The 22452-nt window shown below is 45.4% G+C and overlaps 2 protein-coding genes and 1 long non-coding RNA gene across 3 annotated transcripts in view; 2 read left to right on the top strand and 1 right to left on the bottom strand.

Annotated features, from left to right (window-relative positions):
* Nucleotides 1-5857: 5857 nt before the first annotated feature.
* On the top strand, nt 5858-14973 carry fbl (fibrillarin). Its single transcript, XM_004571317.5, has 9 exons — nt 5858-6047; nt 6772-6888; nt 9452-9604; nt 9761-9855; nt 9959-10129; nt 10510-10642; nt 10791-10903; nt 11396-11541; nt 14228-14973. Exons 1-9 carry the CDS (start codon nt 6038-6040, stop codon nt 14250-14252), a joined length of 963 nt encoding a protein of 320 aa, XP_004571374.1. The 5' UTR covers nt 5858-6037; the 3' UTR covers nt 14253-14973.
* A 100-nt stretch (nt 14974-15073) lies between these two features.
* On the bottom strand, nt 15074-16267 carry LOC143421021 (uncharacterized). The gene is made up of 3 exons (XR_013100742.1): nt 15655-16267; nt 15407-15560; nt 15074-15315 (listed from the first exon to the last, which is right to left on the bottom strand). It is a non-coding gene; the product is annotated as an uncharacterized LOC143421021 (long non-coding RNA).
* A 3-nt stretch (nt 16268-16270) lies between these two features.
* Nucleotides 16271-22452, top strand: part of dyrk1b (dual-specificity tyrosine-(Y)-phosphorylation regulated kinase 1B) — a 58828-nt gene continuing 52646 nt past the window's right edge. The window contains exon 1 of the mRNA XM_004571316.6: nt 16271-17015. The gene's annotated coding sequence lies outside the window, so the exon portion shown is untranslated. The remainder of the gene's footprint in view (nt 17016-22452) is intronic.

The following is a 22452-nucleotide window of genomic DNA, read 5'->3' on the forward strand; positions in this document are numbered from 1 at the left end:
TGTCCCATTAATATTTAGTTGTAGGATGGAGTTGGTGTTAGATTGATGCCCCTCCGGTGGTCCTCCTTGGGCTCTCGCACTCTGGGGCCTCTGGATGTCTGGGGCCTGGATCTCCTCCATGCCTGCTTCATGCCCTGGGGGGCGGGGCTATGGCTCGCTACATCCTCTAGCAGACCATTACATGTGGAAACCATTTGAATACAAGCGTGCTGATCCACACAGGTGTGCACACGCGTGCTCACTGCTCGTAGACTTAAATTACACCTTTCTTGGCCGCTACTTCAAAGCACATTGTGCGCTGTCTGTCCTGCGTGCTGCACAACAACATTGAATATTTAGTATTTACTGCTGTTTACACTTAGCTAGATTAATGCGATGGTGTTGTGTTTAGTATGTTGCTTTGTTTTTTGCTTGTTTTCTATTCTTCTCCCAACAGGTGATCCAGGAGATTTTTTTTCTCCCCCCCTTTCTCACTGTCCCTCTCCCCTTCTGTTTTTCCTTTCCTTCCTCTTTCTTTCTCCCTTTCCTATCCCTCACTCATGTCTGTCCCGTCTGTAACATCTGAAAATAAAATATAATAAATAATAAAAACGAAGGTCGATCAAATGGACCAATACGGCAATGCCACGATGATCCATTTGGCAAAGTAAATCCATTGGGTCTCCTTGTTGGTCTTCAGACAACAATTCTGACGGCTAAAGAACCAAATGGGACAGGCAAAAAAAAGAAAAAAGATTGATGCTTTTCAAGTCTGAAAAAATAGGCTGAATTCTGCTCTCCTTCTTCGAACCATTTTCTGAATAAATGCTCCGTCAGCTTTACGTTTGTAAATCTCATCCAACCTGTGCTGCAGGTCAACCAGTTCTATCTTATCAGATTCACTGAGGGTGTCTATTGGTTTGGAAGTCAGGCATGTGATCGTTTGTATCACCTGTGTCTCATCAGATCTTCTTTTTTTGCCAAATCACTGCTGTATTTTCTAAAGAGTTTTCCAATTTTATATTTCAAAAGTTCCCACTGACCTCGGTAGTAATGAAGGTGTTTGAGAGGCCGCTGAAGAACATCATCTCCTCCTCCATCCCAGACACCACAGATCTGCTCCAGTTCGCCTACAGATCCAACAGATCCACAGAGGATGCCATCGCCCACGTCCTACACACCACTCTCAGCCACGTGGACAAGAAACAGGGTAACTATGTGCGAATGCTGTTTGTTGATTACAGTTCAGCGTTTAACACAATAGTGCCCTGCAGACTGTTCACAAAGCTGAGGGATCTGGGACTTAACAGCCGTCTGTGTGCATGGGTGTTGGACTTCCTCACTGGCAGAACTCAGGTGGTGAGGGTGGGCAGGTGCTTCTCCAACAGCATCACCATCAACACAGGAGCACCTCAGGGATGTGTCCTCTCGCCACTGCTCTACTCCCTCTACACTTCAGACTGTGTGGCCACCCATGGCTCCAACACCATTGTGAAGTTTGCTGACGACACAGTGGTGTTGGGTGCCATCTCCAACAACGATGAGGCGGCCTACATGGATGAAGTGAAGAATCTGGCATCGTGGTGCCAGGACAACCACCTCCAGCTGAACGTCAGCAAGACCAAGGAGCTGGTGGTGGACTTCAGAAGGGGTCAGCACAGAGACTACAAGCCCATTATCATCAATGGAGCTCCAGTGGAGAGGGTGCAGTCCTTCAAGTATCTTGGTGTCCACATCTCCTCAGACCTGACATGGGCTGCCCACATTCAGGTCCAGACCAAAAAGGCTAGGCAGCGCCTGTATCACCTACGACAACTGAGGAAGTTCAGGGTCTCTCCAAAGATCCTCAGGATTTTCTATACAGGCGCTGTGGAGAGCATCCTCACACAGAACATGACATCGTGGTTTGGGAACAGCTGTGTGAAGGACCAAAAAGCTCTCCAGAGAGTGATCCGTACAGCAGAACGCTGCTGCAGGATTGCTCTCCCCCCGCTTCAGGACACCTACACCAGGAGATGCCGGACTAGAGCAGCGCAGATACTGAAGGACCCGTCCCATCCTGGCAACAAACTTTTCCAACTTCTGCAATCTGGTAGAAGGTTCAGCATCTTCCAGGCAAGGACAGAGAGACTCAAGAGGAGCTTCTATCCCCAAGCCATCCGTGCCCTAAACACACACACCCGCCCTCTCACATCATCTATAATTGACTGAGACAGGACTCTTCCAGACACTAAACCAAGGCACAATGTACATTTCAATTCCTTTAATTTTAAATATGTTTATATTGTCTATCCTGTAAAATAGTCAGATGTCTATTCATATTAATGTACAGAATTCACCTGCTAGCTGCTACTACTGCACATTCACCCAGTGTATATACTATATGTAGATATATATAATGTTCTTCCTCTACACCCCCCCCCTTCCCCCCCCCCCCAATTTTTGCACATGTCGAGGAGCGTGTCAGGCTACATTTCACTGTGTGTTATACTTGTATAACTATGCATGTGACAAATAAAGAACCTTGAACCTTGCTACAAAATGTGTTATCTGTGAGAGCTTTACTCCAATAAAGTTTAATGAATCTCTGAACTTCACAAATCACTTCTTTATGCTGAAGAATGGTTCTATTTAGCTTCCATTATGAGGTTTTAGTGATGAGGGAGGATGGGATTGATAAGCTAACCATTTTATGGTCTGAGAGTGGAGTAGGATAAATATCCGTTTAAATTTTCTCTAAACCTTTTGAGATAAGCCAATAATCGATACGCGAGTGCCTGGTTTGAGTCTTACTACACCACGTGTAAGCTATTTGAGATGAATGAGAATCCCTCCAAGAATCGACTGAGTTGAATCTTTGTGCCAACAGTCTTATGAATGAGTTAAGAGTCTGAAGGCCATCGGTCCAAATGCCTGTTAAACACTGTATTAAAGTCTCCACCAAAAATGATAAAAGAATTGGGATATTTAGATAAGCAGCGCAGTAGGCGCTCCTCCAACCTATCAAAATATAGTTTAATGTCCCTGTGACAGTTAAAACCATAAACACTGAGAGCTGCTAAACAGTGCGCGGGCTGCGACTGATGGCCATGAGACTGTAACCTTCTTCTTCTTTTCAGTTTAATGGCGGTTGGTCAACCAGCTTAGATGCGCATTACCGCCGCCTGCTGGACTGGAGTGTGGACATTTTAAAGAACTATAATCTACTTAGTTTTAAGAGTTTTAATCATCTGTGTTTTCTTAAATTAGTCGTTAAATGTATAAATAGGATGGCCCCAGAGTGTCTCAATAGATACATCCAGAGACAAGATAGTAATCGTATTACCAGGAGCAAGGTGAACGGCAACCGCAAGATATATCGCAGATCTACATCCGGTCAGTCAGCTTTTTCCATACAGGCCTGACTGACCGAGGAGCACACTTCCAACCGAAATCAGATTGATTACAGACATCAGATCCTTTACATGAAGGTTAAAGTTTGGTTAAAGGGAAATCAGAGATGTAGTCATTTTGACTGATGGTTTTAATTTTATTTTAATTTATTGTCTATTAATTGTATTTATGATGTAAGTTGGTTTTATGAAAATGTATGTTTTATTGTAAAATGTATCTATTTTGATTGAAGCCCAACAAGGGACAATTGTTGAAAATTAGCTATAAACGTATGTGCGTTACATCAGTTTCATGTTTTGTACTTGAACTATGTTAAACTGCACTGCCCCTTTAAAATAAATAAATTCAAAATTCAAATTAAGTGTTAAGTCGTGTTTTTTGCACTGATCGCACTTCTATGTACACCTAAACGCTAATGATAGCTAATTTCACCTTGTGTTTGTTTTTCATTTACATCAATGCTGCCAGCATCTCTGGATGGTCTCCGCCTCAGCAGCAACACAGATTTACATAAAATTGATAATTGATTAATTGTGTTAATTCATCCGTTTTTGTGTGTGTAAAAACTGTAAACCTATATCCAATGAGTTTGTTCATTTAATATTTTAAACTTGCATTAATGTGACACTGGAACTCACTGTTGTTGAAAATGGGCCTAAAATTTGACTTGTTCAGTTTTATTTATATCTTTTTTATAGTTTAATCAAGGTGCCTTCACTCAGAGCTCCACTCTGAGCAGCACTTTGTAAGAGTAACAAGGAGAAACCAGGGTCATGTATGGGCAGCCTGTGAAAAATCACTGTGTCAACGTATTTTCCATTGTTCACTCTTATATACAGTCTTGGATATACTATGTAATATATATTTTTTATTTGTTTCATTTCTTTTTATTGTTGTATTGTTATTTATTATACATGGGGCGATCGTGGCTCAAGAGTTGGGAGTTCGCCTTGTAATCGGAAGGTTGCCGGTTCGAGCCTCGGCTCTGACAGTCTCGGTCGTTGTGTCCTTGGGCGAGACACTTCACCCGTTGCCTACTGGTGGTGGTCAGAGGGCCCGGTGGCGCCAGTGTCCGGCAGCCTCGCCTCTGTCAGTGCGCCCCAGGGTGGCTGTGGCTACAATGTAGCTGCCATCACCAGTGTGTGAATGTGTGTGTGAAAGGATATGTAAAGCGCTTTGGGGTCCTTAGGGACGAGTAAAAGCGCTATACAAATACAGGCCATTTACCATATATTCTTCTTTTCTTCTCTTAACAGCGTGCTCTTTTCACTTAGAGCAGGTTTGCATACAGTTTCGGTTGTTCTTAAAGCACAATGACAATAAAGATTCTGATTCAGCCATCGTTTAGATAATGGTGAAGAAAAGAGGAACGAAGATGTTGATGACATGCAGCAGTGGGAGTGAAAAGAGGAGTGGGGGATTCACCTGATGCTCTGAGCCTATATCAGAATAACAAATGACTCAGCAATTATTCACTGTGATTTCCAACATTTCTGCTCAATAGAAATGAATCTGATTTCCTTTCAAAAACAGTTACACTCTGCTCCTCTGAGCAGTAGTGATGTGCTTGGTCTGTGTGTTCTGATCATTTAGCTAACATCAGTACAAAGACTTTCTTGTCAGTTTGAAGTGGTCATTTAATAGTTGTCTCGTCTATGGAGCTTGGAAAAAAACAACTGGACTTCTTTAAGTTCCTTGAAGACGTTTCACCTCTCATCGAGCTTCTTCACTTCTAAAAGCAGAGGGTGCAGAGTCCTGGGTATGTAATCCCATGTGGGAGCCTTAAGAGGACCAACTATATTGATCATCCACCTTATCACATGTACCGAGGTGTGAAAAAGGGCGTGGGGTCCTTATTAGCAGAGGTTTTGGGTGAAGTTATTGTGAGACCTTATGCGACCCATTGAGATCACCTGACACAAGATGTGAGGGTCAGCGTCTGTTAAGCGTCTGGGAAGGAATCTGAAACGGCTTTGTATGGCAGACAGATGGCGTCAAAGATGGCTGCTCACAGTGGACATCGGTGGTTCTCAAGTCAAGTGGCTTTATTGTCATTGCAACCATGTGCAGTGGTACAGTACACAGTGAAAGGAGCAACGTTCCTCTGAGACCACGCTGCTACAGACAATCAAACAGGATTACAACAAACCAAAGCAAAGAGAGTGCAACGCCAGGCAGAACCGAATAATACAGACATCACAAAAGTGCAACAACGACAGTGGGTTGTGCAAAAAGTAACTTGGTGTATGCAGGTGTGCATATGTGTGCATGAGATTGCGCAGATAAGTGCCTCTTTCAAACCATGTGAGATGTGAACATTAAGCCTGACCGTTATCGTTTAGATGCAGATATCAATCAGCAATCACAGACGGATTCCAGCTTCTACCTTGTGACAGGAAGGTTGTCTCGGCACAACATCCGGCAGCTGACAGCAGCTGTCCTCTGTTTGAAAACAAGGTCTCCGTCTGTGTCCAGTTGGTGGCGCTAATGCGCCGTTTTGCTTGCTAAGCAACAATAGATTAGATAGAAGAAGAAAGTTTGCTCTGGGTCGCACAGTTGCACGTGGGACGTGATCACGCCGTGTCTGTTCACTGAGGATCAACACAGGAGAGAAGCGATTCAACTCCGCGGGCTGCGTCCATTTCAGTAGTTTACGCCAGAAACGATGAGGCCAGGTACAGTAAGACACACGTGCTTACGCTCGCTAACGCGGGCTGATGTCTGATCGTGTATTCGGTGAGTCTGTGCAGTCAGGTACACTGCGTGGACGGCCTACACGGCCACGTTATTGTGAAAACTACCGCAGACTTGGCTGTCTGAGCGCGTGGTTTGTTCACGGTGAGCCGTTGGTGTGTCCGCGCTGGCGGAATAAGTGCTCTGAGTTGAACACGCGCTGTGTCTCCTCGCACGTGTCTGGGACTCCGTGGGGCCCGCACAGCGAGCTCCGTTACAACCAGAGTTACGGTTTTATTCCGCGAGGAAAAGCCAAAGTCGGGTCACGCCGGCTGAAACCCGTTCCAGCCGTTTACAGCTGTTTTCTGCTCCACGAGACGTAGCTCGCGCTAACGTTAGCCCGGTCTGTGTGTTTGCGGTTCCGTGAGAGTGTCCAAACATCACGGCCACGCGGAGCACGCCGCGAGCACGCCTGTCGTTCAAAGCCCACACAGGAGGCGGTGAGTCGAGTCTCAGCCCCGTTACTTTTATTAAGCGTGTTTCCGAGTGTGTTTGAACAGCCGCGTTGTGTGCGTGTTGTGCTGGGTCCCCCAAGTGGTCGGAGTCGGTGTTTAAATGTGGAGCGACCCGGGTTAACGATCCAAGATGGCGGCACTGGCGTAAGCAGCCACGCACTGGTTGCTAGATGTGTCTGTTTACACATATAATAACGATTCATGGTTTCAGGTTTCAGTCCTCGCATGGACAGAGGAGGAAGAGGTGGAGGAAGAGGTGGAGGCAGAGGAGGGTTTGGTGACCGCGGAGGACGAGGAGGATTCCGGGGAGGATTCCGGGGAGGAAGAGGTGAGACTGGAAACGTGCCGTTCGTATCATCACATCGTGGATGTGATCCTCAAATGCCAGGATGACGACTTGAAGCAATTAAAAGTATTTTTATTCAGGTATCTGCTAATAATATAATATTATAGGCTGTTAAGTTCAAATAGTGACAGTCTCAGAGTTCAAGCAGCTCACAAAACACTCTGTGCTCCACTTGATCACAAACAGCAGATGAAGTGTTGCTTTGTATTTGTTTCTCCAGTTACCGAGCAATCTTCAACCACCGCGTTTTAACCAGGCATTGAGCGCTCCACTCTTTCTTAACCCTTTAAGACCTTTAAGAACCACGCCCGCCAGGGCTTATCTTTATATTTGCACATGCTGTAATAGTAATAATAATAATGATAATAATGTATTGCATTTATATAGCGCCATTTTTTGGGAGCATTTCAAGTTGTTATATATCAATACAACCGTTATAGCCCACATTTTAATGATACGTAGGCATCGAGTCCATAGTAACTGCATAAATTGCAAAAAAGTGCAATAAACTACAAAAAAAAATCATTTGTTTTTTTACATATACTTCTATTCAGAGAAATTTAAGAGGCTTATCCCTCAAAACTGCAAATACAAAAAAAGTTGTACAAAATAGTTTCCAACCACAGGAAATTTATTTTGATGGTCTTCATAGTTTTATTTTTGAAATACACCAATTTTTGTACACTGCAGGAAAAACAAAAACATAATGAAATGCAAATTTGCATAAAAACCAGCATGTGCATCAAAATAAACTATTTCCAGCAGTGCAGTTTGGGGATCCCGGAAACTATTGAGAAAAGCACAGAGTCAAACATGACTTTTAAAAACACCAGTGTAGGCTTATGAGCCCCCGAAGGTAAGAAAAACTACATTTTCTGCAAAAATGACGTCACTTCTGGTTTCGGGCAGGTCATGGCGAACATGCCACAGTTCACGCTGACGTCTATTCCAATGTGGGAAGTGTTACGAACAGCTGATCGGATCAGCAAAGCGTGTTTCTGGAATATTATGTTTTTGTTGCTATAAAGCCACATGTGGAAGGAAACTGACCGAGGATGAGATGTAAGTACAACTCCTCCGGTTTTATGTGCAAAAATGATTGCACAAGCTTACGTGGTTCCAGTTCTACGGGAATTTAAGAATAGTTACGCCAAACAGAGCGTGCCGCTCCGACCGGCTTTGAAAGGTTAACATTACAGCTAAAGTTCTGGTCTCGGCGTCAGAGCAGTTCCACCTTCATTTATAGGTGATAATGCCTGCTAACCCACAGCACTGTGGCTTTATTTCAGTAACTGTGAGGCTGACGTTTGCTTAGTGAAAGACTTAAGCAGCAGTGAAACGTTTCGGAGGGGGTCCTCGACTAAACGAACACGATGGCAAAAGAAGCTCCTGAACTCTCAGCATTCATAACTGTTTGTAACAAACACAAAGTGGATTTCAGATACAAGGCCCACAGAGTTGCAACGCTTGTCCACAGAGGTGTGTGTTGGCTCACTGATGCCCCGCAGTCTTACAGACAGCTGTGCAGCTCACATGGATTCAAACAGTGGAAAAGAAAAACGAGACCATCAGATGGTGATGAAGAGGTCCCACCTTCAGCAAACACTGGAGGTTAAGTCTTACAATGATGTGATTGCAGCCATCCCCCCACTCTCTGTGAATGGCACTCATGACCATTGGTCAGTGATCGAGGAGCTGACCTCCAGCCCGTTGTTCCTTCAGTGGTGCTGGTTTCAGTCATTATGTAAATGTCCTGTTTGTAAGGTTGTAGACCTGCAGTCAGCTGACACTTGATGATGACGTTTCTCCCACTGAAAACATCCAGAAGAACAGAATCAACCTTCTAGGTTTTACCTACCTGGATGATTAAATCAAGATAAAAGTTGCCACGAAGTATACAAACAGTGAACTGACAGTCAGACCTCAGCTCGTCTGTTCTTATTCTGGGAAGAAAACATCAGTTTCCACGTAAATATGAGCCACATGACTCGTTTCACTGTGGCCACTGGGCACGTTGTTAAAGCCATCATGGCAGTAATGTGTACCAAGCTGGGACCATCTGCTGCTGTTAGCAGCGCAGCCGTTAGCAGCGCAGCCGTTAGCAGCGCAGCCGTTAGCAGCGCAGCCGTTAGCAGCGCAGCCGTGGAAGGACTTGGTTGGTGAGCAGCTGCTTTGCCTTTTCAATGATTCTGTCTTTAATAAACAGTTATTTCTGTGGTAGGTGACTGGTGCTTGTCGTCATTCTGCATGAATTGTTTCAGTGTAAAGCAGGGGTGGGAGCCTTTTTCATATGATGGGCCATTATGTTTTTACATCGCCCTCCGAGGGTCATGCTGTTGTAAACACACACCTGAGGATGGAAAAAACGGAGCGAGACCCAAAAAGTCTAACTACTGGTTTGTTCTTTAAACAAAACAGTTACTTGTGTATTTAATGATCAGCAAAAGGTGTCCAGCCAACGTCCCAGTGAAGGACAGAAATGCATCACTCTGCGACCTGCTGATCCAGGTTCTGGAACTTTCTCTTGTGCGCGGCTGTTTTTCAGGTGGAGGCTTCCAGTCCCCAGACGGTGGAGGATTTCGGGGCCGTGGTGGTGGCAGAGGAACCCCAAGAGGCAGAGGGGGTAGAGGAGGGAGGGGTGGCCGAGGTGGTTTCGGAGGAGGGAAGAAGGTCCTGATCGAGCCTCACAGACATGAAGGTGATTGTTCATATTTTAGAGGACTGAGGCATTTTCTGCACTGAAGGCTGGACTGTTTTGAGCCTCGGCTACAGTTTGTCACATTTTATTCACCTTTCAGCATTTGCCTTCATTTGGAAGCTTATTCCTGTGTGTGTGTGTGTGTGTGTGTCTCAGGAGTGTTCATCTGCAGGGGAAAGGAGGATGCCCTGGTGACAAAAAACATGGTGGTAGGAGAGTCTGTGTATGGAGAGAAGAGGATCAGTGTGGAAGTGAGTCCAGTTCAGCTGTTGCTGCTATGCCAAATATGAAAACGTGTGCTCTTCCTGCTGTTGTGACCACACTTTGAGTCGATGTTCGCTTCGGTCTTGGTAGGAAGGAGAGACTAAGATTGAATACAGAGCCTGGAATCCGTTCCGCTCCAAGCTGGCTGCGGCCATCTTGGGAGGAGTCGACCAGATCCACATCAAGCCTGGAGCCAAGGTCATGTACCTGGGAGCTGCCTCTGGCACCACAGTGTCCCACGTTTCCGACATCGTTGGACCCGTGAGTACCGCACACTTTCTCTTTGTAGCTGCCGAACGGGCAGACCACTGCTGGCAGTAGTGTTTGACCACAGGGGACGTGACAGGAGGGGCAAAGGGATCAAACGCACAATAATTAAAACTACGATCCTCATTCCTCCATCAAAAACTGGGGAACCGGACGGTGGGAAATCCCTGTGTCATGGGATGTTCCTAAAATGAAAGAGACAAACACGGCTCACTGGAGTTTCTCTCCCAGTGGATTAAAAATGGGGACAGAATTGGGTGGAAATAAAGTCATGAGTGGGCCAATGGGCTGCATCATCAAGATTTCTAGGGTGGTGTAGATTTAACACAGGAAACAAAAGCAGCTTGCATTGACATGAGTGTGTTGTGTGACAGGAAGGGCTGGTCTATGCAGTAGAGTTTTCCCACCGGTCGGGTCGCGACCTTCTCAACGTGGCGAAAAAACGCACCAACATCATTCCAATCATCGAAGACGCTCGGCACCCGCACAAATACAGAATGCTTGTTGGTGAGTAGTGTGATGCAGATGAGCTGGTGAAAGACGAACAGGTTTGTTTGTAATCCTTGACACGAAGGCGAGGGGCGGCCATCGTCCCATCAGGAACCTGCACGGTGAACACATGCAGAGCATTCACGTGCCGTCTGTCCCTCTGCAGGCATGGTGGATGTGATCTTTGCTGATGTTGCCCAGCCTGACCAGACGAGGATCGTTGCTTTGAACGCTCACAACTTTTTGAAGAACGGCGGCCACTTTGTTATCTCAATCAAGGTACGCTGATAACTGCCGTAACAGGTAACGGCTCCCTGAACGCTAAACTTTGAAGGTTTTAACGTTGTCTTATGCAGAAGTTCTCCAGGCTTTCTAAAGGTCTTTCACGGTTCCTCTTCGGCCAGTGGCTGCTGACCATTTTCACACGTTTTAGCTTAGGCTTTGTTCAATCTCAAAAAACGAATGAAGACATTTTCCGAGTCAGTTATCTCGAGTTACTGACCCACAAACATGAGTAAGTTTCTCACATGGCGTGATTTCTAATAGCAAATGTTGCTAAAGCTAAAGAGAATAAAAGGGCGTCTCCTGCTTCACTACAGAATGACTGTAGACGGCTGCTAAATCAGCTTATGTGTGACTGAATCCTTGATTTGGACTCAAACTAGTTTTAGTCGTGTGCTAGGATACTCGTGTGATGGTGAGGAATGTCTACCTGTTCAGGACTTGTTGTTGTTCGTGAGTCTGATTCCAGCTGTGCTCTTCTTCCTTAAGGCTAACTGTATAGACTCGACAGCAGCTCCAGAGGCAGTGTTTGCCTCAGAAGTGAAGAAGATGAGTGCAGAGAACATGAAACCACAGGAACAGCTCACGCTGGAGCCCTATGAGAGAGACCACGCTGTGGTGGTGGGCATCTACAGGTAAAGCGCCCTTAATGAGGCTCTGCACCCAGATTCACGTACACTAACATTGGTGATCAGGAGAAACGGTCACAGGAAGCTGCTTAGCAACTCACCAAGTTGGAAACCAGTGTTTCCTTTGCATGTTCACATGAAGGGTCCCTGTATGGGTTACCAGACCTGACACGCTGCCCTGAGGGCACCAGGTAAAGTATGTGAAGGCTCCCTCGCCATTTTCATCCTCCTGCTGAGATGCTATTTCTCTTCGATTTTATTTTTATTTTTATTTTACTGTGGACAAGGAGTTTGTAAAACACACTGACGTTACAGCAGGGAGGAGTGGCGAGACACCAGCAGCTGCGTCTACAACCCCTCAGATCTCTCAGGAAGCGTAGGTGCTCCTGACCTTTGTTCACGGCGGCGGTGCTGTGGGCAGTCCACCAAATGTTCTCTGTGGGAAATGCTGGAACGTGTCCACACAGTCTGCTCTGCACGTCCTAAAACCCATGATGACCTCTTTTGTTTTCTTGCTGTTCAGGGCACCAGGTGAACCTTGTCTGAGATGAGTCCAGCTATGCCCACTGTGACATGATTATTTCTATCCGGTTGTTCAGTGATGACGTGACGAATCCTACTTCCGGGTCTAAAGTAGTCTGTGTTTAATATGGCTTTTGTGTTGTTAACATGTTTAATGTTTTGTATTTTCTTCTATTTAATCTCAAAAAGCTCCTAAAACAGTCAGTGATCTCTGTTGACCTCCCTCGGCTTTTATTACCGCTAATCATTTATTTAAGCTCAGTTTTTAAAACCTTAGGATGTAACTACAGCCCAGCCCATGCAACAGTATATGAATGACTAACCTCGTATTGTGGATGGATTATCTCAGTTGTTCTCCTGGCTGAAGTTTGGTCCTTTTACAGCATCCTGCCATGCGATTACATTTGTTCCTGACCACCGAGAACACTCACGTTAACTTTTATCGAGTGGAAAAAAAGTTAGCTTGTTTATATTATGCTAACATAGCTGTGTCGCTAGCGGTCACGTAGCACATCATTATATAGCAGCTAGCCCAACTTCAGTAACCCCACAAACGTCACTGCTATTTAGTTTTCTGTCTTCATTTATGCTGGAAGTGATAGCAGAGCTGTACGTTTTAATTTGTTTCCAAAACCCCGCAGTCAGGACATGCTATATTGTATTTAGATAGAAGCTAGCGAGCTAACTTCCTGCTAACTTCTAACTCCGTTAAATGTCATAAATTCCGTTTTCATAGATGCCTGGATGTTAAACTCAATTGTTACACCTGGTAGAGCAGAACGCTGATCATTTTATTAAAGATGAAAGACTTTAGACAGTTTTTCAACTCTCAGTAATGCCACAGTGATGTTTGATATATGGACCTGCAGCGGAGTTTAGACCCAGACATGGCTAGTGACGTCAGACTGAACAACCGGATTAAAGAGTTGGAGGGGGACGAGTTTGTAGAGCCGTTACAAAGTGTGAGTGGAGGAGAGATGTGGGCCGAGCTTCACTGTTTGTAAAGCTTGGCCCGATCGGTGAGGATGATTTTAATCCACGTGCAGGTGTGGTTAAGGCAGTATGTCTGGGGTCACTGTTAAAGGCAGAGCTGATGTCGATGGGCAGCATTGGCAGGTAGTTTCCGCTGCCCCGCCCAGATGTTGCAGGGCGGGGTGAGGAACCACACTGATGGTGCTCCTGCCTGTAGGGGAACTGGTGTGGATGAGGGGAGGCTGGCTGCCTTTGAATACCAGCCTCTTAAAGGAAAAACAAAAACCCCGGTTGATGACAGCGGGCGGGCGACCAGCCTGTCGGTCGGGCAGCCATGGCTGCAGCTGCTGAACCTCCGGGTCAAAGGTTACATTTTCTGAAAGCTTTCTTTGAAGTGGATCCAACATAGTTGGACTGGAACAGTTGCTGAGTAACCTGTAACTGTTTATCAGAGTAACCATGTAATGTTGCTTTAGTTTTTAAAGAACACGCAGCCTAACATTACCATTGTTATCAGAAAGGCGGAGCTTATTCTGCTCAGTTGAAACTCAGTTAATCAGTTCAGTTTCCTGCCTCTGCATCAGGGCTCAGACTAAGGACTTGCACACGAGGCTTTTTAGCTCCTCAGCCTCTGTGGTTCCTGAGGACAGAGCTCTCAGCTCCTGCGCTGCGGCAGCGCCATCTGGTGGACTCCTTAAAAACAAAACCCAGCTGGCAGCAGCACAGTGGCTTTGAAGAAACAGCCTGCTGTCAGCTCCAGTCTGTAGTTTTATTTAAGGTTCATTGGAGGAGATGGAAGGAAAACCTCTCACTGCTTCCATTAAGAACTTGCTAACTTACCATTCAGAGTTCAGGTAATGAGCCACATGGATGCATAAATGTATTTACAGATATGTGTCTGTGTTTGGAACCAGATCAAGCTGCAGCCGAACTGCTCAAAGAATCGTTTCTGACCTTTTCTGGCTTTTACTGTAAGTGCAGAGGCTCGCTGAAGGCAACATGAGAACCACATGACTACAGTCACCAGATCATGAACCACTTAAACACCTCAGCCATCTTACTAAGGACCCCCCTCCCATATTGATTTTCATTGAATTTGTCAGACACAGACCTGCACCAAAAACACTGCATGTGTCTGTAAACATAGTACCTGCTGTGTGTATCTGTGGTAACCGTGCATTTTCTTTTTTGTTCTCAGACCTCCACCAAAACAGAAGAAATGATGTGTGCGTGTAAGCTGGGCCGGAGGAGGAGAATGGATTTGCAACCTCCTTCTGGCACGTCTGCCGTCTGTCACCCTCCTCTTCGGCTTCAGGCACCGGTCTGCAGCTTCCTCCAAGCACATTGAAGCAGACCTTCAGCTGGGGTTTCTCATCCAGTCCTTTAATCAACCATCCATCTCCTCTGGTGCTTCCAGTTCTCACAGATCAGGTGGAGAACATTATGTGATACCTGGGTCCATCAGTGCAGTACCTTGTTTGCGCTGTGAAAAGGTCCCGTTGTTTATAATGTACATGTATACAGTAGATGAGGTTACAAAGTAACACACACTGTTGCGTGCTGTGAACCTGCCTTGTCCTGGGATTTTGGACCCAGCTGTTTGTGCTGAGGACCCTGATCAGTCTGACTGCAGCGAGGTTGCTTGTGTGCTCTGCTGTTTTGTTTGTTGGCTTCTGTGCTCCTGATTATTTTCTTAATGATTCTTTTAGTCTGTGACTGGCTCCATATTCTGAACTTGCACCCACACTGCTGGTATCTTTAAATGGTTAACAGTGGACCATTTATTCAAAGTGAATATGTTGTTTTTGCTTCTTCGGGTGACAAACAGCGTCCATTATACACACTTCCTGTTTTGTAGCTGTTTGTTTGAACCAGTTTAAGTATTTTTCTGTTTTCCACATAGCTGCCATATTTGTTTTAATAAATGTTTTTGGTTGGTTATAATTGAACTCTTTAGCTAAATGCACCATCACACTGACGAACATTAATCTGACTGCTCTCTTGGTTTCTTTGGTCCAGAGTCACAGCACTGAGGTGGTTTTAAAAATGCCATTACTCACTCTGTTAGGTACACATGGTCAACGGTCTAATCATGCGGTCACGTGGCAGTAGCCTGATGCATTTAGACAACAACTCGCTGAAGTTCAAGCTGAGAAGAAAGGTAACTTTAATGACTTTGAACGTGGAAGGTTGCTGGGCCCTGGATTGTACGGCACAGCTGTCCCACAGGGTTGCAGAAACTGGTCCCCCCACTAAACAATGCAGTGAGCAGCAGTTCTGTGATACCTGCCACAGGTAAGAGACCGGTCATACAAATGCAACAGTCACTCATCTACTTGTTACAACAAAGGCATGCAGAGCAGCAGCTCTACTCAACGTGTCAAAAGCTGGAGCAGGAGCCCACGCAGGCCAGTCCTGCCGCTGAGAACGGGAAACGGACCGCAATCCGCACCGGCTCCAACCGGACGTCAGTCCTGAGTCCTGCTGGCAAACATGGCAGCACGGCTCCATACGTGTGGTGTCAAGAGCCCCTGAGTACCAGCGCAGCATCATTTAAACGCCACAGCTTACTGGAGCATTGTTACCGTGTCGTATCCACGCTGTAGCTGTGTGACGATGACTCACCGTGTCACTTCAACCGGTCAGCTGTGCAGCAGGTGTGTCATGCTGTCAGAATCTGAAGCGTTTCCAGCGCCTTCTTGAAGAATTCAGGCAGCTTTGAACCAACAAGTGTCCGTGGGTGCAGCTCCACGCTGACTTTGCGCGTCACTCAAAGACGTGACCGTGGAGCGCACAGGTGCTGGGGTACAACACTAACGACCACAGCTCAGGTTTCGCACTGTAACCGCTCAGTCCTCCCCCCGACGAACATGAGTGTGTCCACCTGTTCTCAGGTGTGACGCGGAGCTCATGTGTGGACAGGTAGCACGAGCGCTGTGTGCGGCGGGTGTTTGGCCGTTTAGCTCGTTGCTGCCTGTGCTGTCAGTGAAACTCACATTAATCGCTTTGTGTAGTTACAGGAGAAACGAACTACTCGTACCTGCAGAGGAAAGGAAGTGCTCTCTAAAGTGGTGACTCGTGCTAGTTTGTGACAACGCTACCATCATCTTTTCGAAGCGTTACACGGTCTGCATCGGGCAGACCTCTAAAATGATTGCTTTAGCACCATTACAGACTGAACTTTGGGAAGTTTGTATGATAGTATGCGGTGCGGTTTGTTTTGGCAGCCATTTTGTGGGAAATTTCTCTGGAACGCGCTGGGCCGTACTTGCCTAGTGTCGGGAGTGCGCTCTCAATGCAGCCCCTCTCCTTTGACCGATATTAACATCACAGAGGGGCTGGCCAGCATAGAGTTAGCTTTAGCCGTGTCTGCTAAAATACGGTCTTTCTCATAGCGTCTGCAGGTTCGGTCCGTCGGCTGGCCGTTACTATCAAACAGCCTGCACTTTGCGGACTGTCTTCCTTCAAATTCCAATGGCAGTGTTTTAATCAAGACAGCTAGCATGCTAGCTACTAGCTAGCTAGCTAATGTTAGCATCTTGCCTTTAAATTAATTGAGAAGAGGACGAGATCGCCTATTCAGTTGCCCCACGCTGTGGTTGCAAGGGACTTTGTTGTGCACCTGAGAATAAATATCGATCCAGTACATTAAGCTTGCTTAACAGAAAGAAGACTGAGTTCGAGGTGTCCGTGTTTGAAGCGGCGGGCTGCCCACCACCCCTTAGGCACGGCTAGCTGTGCTGCGCCGGCAATCAGTCCCCATCGACAGCCCCGCTCCTCGAGCTCCGAAGAACATAGACTATCATATTGTACTGGAAACGGGAAACCAGTTCCTGGCAAATAAGGCAACTCGACATTATTTTGGATTTCTGCTTTGAACGAAGGACAACTGACCTGGGGGAGGGGGCTCGGTTCGTGTGGACGAAGGGAAATAGGGGTTCCGAACATGGCTGCTAGTCGGAACTTGGTTCGACACACCGCCTGAGGTAAGAACTAGCCGGCCGGCGTTGGTCTTATTTATGGAGGAGTTGCTGGTTATGGTGGAGGCTGACACTGGGTTAGTGGTAACAGTGCTTGGTAGAAGAACGTTACCCTCTTTTCGCCCCTGTTACCGGCCTCGTGTTACCGCTTCTCCGGCGCGGCGCCTCAGATAGCTGATGAGGCAAAGAGGCAGGCTTCGACTGAAACAGGTTGGTCACCATTGCTGGTGCACAGTGGTTGATGTTGAACAGCTTAAGCTGGGGTGATGCGTCTCGGTGGCTGAGACGTGGCTTACGATAACTAGTCGTTACTCTGGCTTTTAATAGTGTGCAGCGTTGCCAACCCCTGCTCCTCCACTTTAGCCTGTGACTGACAAGTAACCATCTGGCGAGTTGACATAGTTGTGCTGGTCATTAAGGGACTACTGGTTAATTCGAACACAAGTGTCATACTGTGATATTGTGACCTGCCTCGCGTTAACGCGCGACATCCAGTAGACTGGGATGGGATGCCGGCGGAGCAAAACGGGAAAAGCGATGGGAGCTGAATGAGTGTGCTATTACACGATTGCATTAGAGACGTGTTGATTGTCCTCTAGCATATGTGCGAATATTCTGCTGTACCGCGAGGACTCGGATGAGTTTAGGTGACATAGCAGCCGATCAGCAACCCCGGGCTGTCCTCAGTGGACCTGCAGCATTTCATCTGCTGTGGCAGCTAACATAGCCGCTAGCTTAGCTACCGCATCAGCCCCAGCCCCTACCCTACCCTACCCTACCCTCAAATAGAGGCACACTGGCATCCAGTTGCCTGGAGATAGCTATTCGTAGCCAAGAACAGAACGACAAATGGACGGTGCCGAAGCACATCTGGAACAGTCATAACTTGACACCTTTTTAATGTATTTCCGTGCTCCTTTCCTGTTCTTGGTTAACAGTAGGCAGATATTTATCACTATTTAAATGTCACAGAATGCCCTCACTACATACACACCCAATTTAGCGCTCTGTAGGTTTTTTGGGTGCTGGTGGGTCGGTCATAAAATGGGTGAAAGACAATTTGCTTAATTGTTTCCATTCATTCTTTGTGACATCATGTTGATGCCTCAGTGAAGGTGTGCTTACTCAGTGTGTGAGCTTCCTGTGGAATTGAACCTGGCGTCTGGGCAGCTGCAGCCACAGTGCGCTCCATGGCTCCAAGAGAAAATGTTAGTCTCGTTTCGTTATCCTGTGTGATCAGGAATTAGGCTGAATGTTTGATGGTCTGTGCTTCAGTTGCACATCACAGAAGATGGACCTGTGATTTGCAAACTTCTCTGACCTGTTCTCATTCAAACGTCACGTCATTTTGCATTAACAATGAGATGCAAGGCGGCAAATAAAAGAAGAATCCAAGCTGACTTTTAGTGAAATAAAGGAAAGCATTCACATTCATTCAGCTCAGTTTCACTGAATATCTTTTCCCTGGGTCATCAGCACTTACCATGTAGTGGCTGTGTGTATGGGAAGCACTGTCCTACCCAGAGTAAAGTCAGTATGTTTAAAGATGCTGTGATACTGATATCTTTCAAACTATCATGAACCAATACTTTGTGATCAAACAAATCCTAAGATTAACTACAATACAATAAGAGTCATCTGGATTCCTGGCAGGGCGCTCTGTGGGAGCGCACGAGTCACTTTTATTAGTGTTCTGTCTTACTCCCAAGATAACGCCTCATCTCACTGATAAAATGTCAAGTAAATGTTCTGGTTTACTTTGACCACTGGAGTGGTGTGCAGCCTGTGTCTTTTGGCCACAAATGGTCAATAGACTTGTTCCCAGCTGATAGCACAGCTGTGACAACAAGCTAAGTCTGTTTGTGTGACAGCTCTTGCAAACCAGTTTAAAATTAGTGTCGACTCGTCACAGGTTCATTCCAAAAATTGATGGGGTCTTTTTGAACACACCTCCACATTCAGTGATGACCGAGTCTCTTTACATACGGAGTGCTGGTACTGTTACTCAAGCTGAATTTTTCCCCCACTTTTAGGAGTGGCTGTAGGTCAGGAGGTAGAGCAGGTCATCTGCTGATTGGACGGTCGGTGGTTTGATCCCTGGCTCCCCCTAATCTGCATGCCAAATATCCTTGGGCAAGATAGTAATCCCGCTGCATCCACTGGAGTATGAATGTGTGTGACTGGTAGTTAGAAAGCACTTAAATGCATAGAAAGATGATGCTCGTGTGACTGGGTGAATGTGGCATGTTGTATAGAGCGCTTTGAGTGTTCTGGGAGAGCAGAAAAGCGCTGTACAAGAATCCCAATCAGTCCATGTTGTGCAGTTACGTTGTCTGTTGCTTCCTAGATAGACCTGTTTCCTTTTCTTTACACTGGTCATATATTTGGACCAGGGGAAGGATGGATGTGTATCCTCTGCAGCGTTTCTTTTTGCCCTCGTGTTAAGGGTTTTCCTACGATTGCCAAAGGAGGAGCCGTGTTTTTGTAGGTATTAGGTGTATTTTCTTTTCTTTAAATATCACCACTAATCCTAGTTAAAGAGTTTGGGTCTGCTCGTTAAAAGTTGATTTCCATTGGATGCGCTTCTTTTCAAAATAACTGAACATCACGGGCCCATAGGAACTTAAGGCTAAGGCTACCTCTAAAACACATGTATAGCTGGCTGCCTTGCATTTAAAAGTCTTGTAGACCGTTCCAAAAGTAACCACAGTATAACTGTTATAGGGTTTTTTATGATAGGTAAATTTAAATAAATGCCCATTAATTTTAAAGATGACCTGAACTCCACATCAAGTCTTATGTGCTGCATCAAACTCCATCAGTTCAAATAATTGAATTATGCTGGTGAGACAAAACCTTTATTTTTTCCACTATAATATTGTGACCAGTGTGGGGCTTTTGTCTTAAAATGTTAAACTTTTCAACTTGCTGTTGAACATGCAAGTATCAGTGGAGCTACTGAACACCACACTAGTATTGAGACATCATGTTGTTCAACAGTTAGCTGACTTCAGTAGGAAAATGATCAGTTTAGGCCATTCTGTGGTAAATTCAGTTGATTTGAGCTGATTTGTAAAGCCTGTCTATATAAAGTCCATAGCTTTTCCCAGAGCTGAGGGTGTATGTCAGAGCACAAACCAATCCATGACGTCTGGAGAATTTGAGATTGTAGAGTGCTGAGCCAGGCACAGATCTGGGCAAAGGTATAGACGTCTGCAGCATTGTAGAGCCTGATAATCAGCACCCATGTTTTCTTATAGATTTCGTAGTATGGTATCAGCACAATAGAGAACTTTGCTCTCAGACTAATGGTGTACTTGTGATCCCAAGGCTATTTTAAAGTAGGCAGAGCCTTCAGATTCAGTCTGCTCTTCTGTGGAACCAGCTCCCAGTTTGGATCCAGGAGATGGACACCCTCTATACTCTAAACATTAGCCATAAAACCTAGCTAGGGCTGGATCAGGTGATTAGTTACACTGCTGTTGGCTCCCATGATGAGTGTTTCTCCTTCACTCACTGTGTGTCTATACACCACTTTGAATTGAATTATCAGTTATTATTAATCCCTGTGCTTCTCTAGTGTGTGAGCTCCTGCTGTGGAGCAGTTTCTCTCTTCTTGACCCTGAGCCTGGTTCTGCTGGACTTTTCTTCCTCGTAAATGGGGGAGTTTTTCCTCCCCACCATTACCACGCGCTTCCTCATAGGGCATCATCTCATTGTTTGGATTTTCTCTGTATTTTATTTATCCTACTGCCTTAAGGTGATTGTTGTTGGGATTTGATGCTATACACATAACACTGAATTGAAAATGGAGAACAATGTTCTCCATCACCCACAAATATAAAAGTTTGGAATCACCAGGAGCTGGTCACTAGGCCAATCTAAGCATTCAGCTTGAAGATGCTCCGGATCTGGGACTGGGGCAAGGTTCATCGTCTAAAAGGACAACAACAATGGGTGTGGCAAGGCTGTAGTATCATACTCAAAAAGACTTCAGACAAGACAAGACGGCCTTAATTTGTCCCAGATTTGGGAAATTCAGTGTTGCAGCAGATGAGTGGAAAGAACAGATACAAACTGGAATAATGCTATGAAAAAAAGAGAAGAGGAAACTGTACCATGCAAGTCAGGAGAAATAGAACTTATTTTTAATAGATTTGCAAACATTTGAAGCTGTTTTTTTCACTTTCTCACTATGGGGCGTTGTTTATCGAATTTTCAGGTGAAAAATGAATTGAATCCATTTTGCAATAATAACTCTAATAACATGAGAAAATGTAGAACAAGTGAAGCACTGTGAAAGGAGTCACTCATGACTGTAAGACCAGGCTGATCGACCTTTGGACCACCTGCATTGACTGTAACTCAATGCTTCACCTACGACTGTACAGGACCAGCAGAACCATAAGAGCTGCAGCCTAAGAAGCCCAGACCTCCACCTCCCCGGTCACCTGCTCTAGCTTTGCCGGTGGAACACCGAGGCTTTCCCAAACCCATCAAGAGATCTACCTTCTCCACTGTGGTCCTGGGTCTGCCCGGGGCCTCCTCTTGGTGGGACATGCCCGCAGGCATCCTAGTCAGATGCTGGAACCACCTCAACAGGCTCCGTTCTTATTAATATAAACTATGATATTTGATGTAAAGAAAGATTTAACCCCAGTTTCACAATAATTTAACCAAGAAACCCGGGGAATTCTCCCAGTAAATTCTTATTACCGATGTGAGTCTGAATCCATTTTCTGTGTTTTTGTTAATGTCATAAAAAATTCCTTATCATATAAAAGAAATACAATTCTGCCAAGATATGTAAGAATGTCTAATTGTGCCTAACATTAACTTATATGGTATTTAAATTAAAAAAAAAGAAATTAATGAATTTATTAAAAATGACTGTTTCTTATTAGCATGATGCGACTTCACCTGCTCTGACCAGGCCAACAGCAAGTTTTCATAGAAGATTCAAACTGTTCTCTCTTCTCTCGCTTTGATATTCTTGTTACTGCATCTCCCGTCTGTGACTCTGCCCATTATCATTACCCATATGGGATTATACTCCATACTTTTCTAAATATAACAAACATTTTTTATAATCACAAAGAAAATCTAAGGCTCCAGCATGAAGCAGTGTTCAAGGCTGTGCAGTATGCTAGCATTTCAGCTTATTTGTGAACTTAGCCGAGAGCGTCTCATTAGCGTTGCTCATGATTGTCATTAACACGCACTCAGAAGGATCTTAAAGGTGACGAGAACCTTTAATGCGGAGATGCGACCCGCATATAAGCTTCATTTTAAAAGCAGTTAAGAGATTTTGTGTTTAAAACTTTTCAAACGTACTAATATTGTATTTTTAGATTAGCTTCAGAAACAAAGGGAAAGACTGTATATGGATCGTGAGCTGCTCGAGGAGTACAGGACACATTTGGGCAAAGTACTTCAAAAACAC

The sequence above is a fragment of the Maylandia zebra genome, linkage group LG11 (genome assembly GCF_041146795.1).
Source record: "Maylandia zebra isolate NMK-2024a linkage group LG11, Mzebra_GT3a, whole genome shotgun sequence".
Taxonomy (NCBI): Eukaryota; Metazoa; Chordata; class Actinopteri; order Cichliformes; family Cichlidae; genus Maylandia; species Maylandia zebra.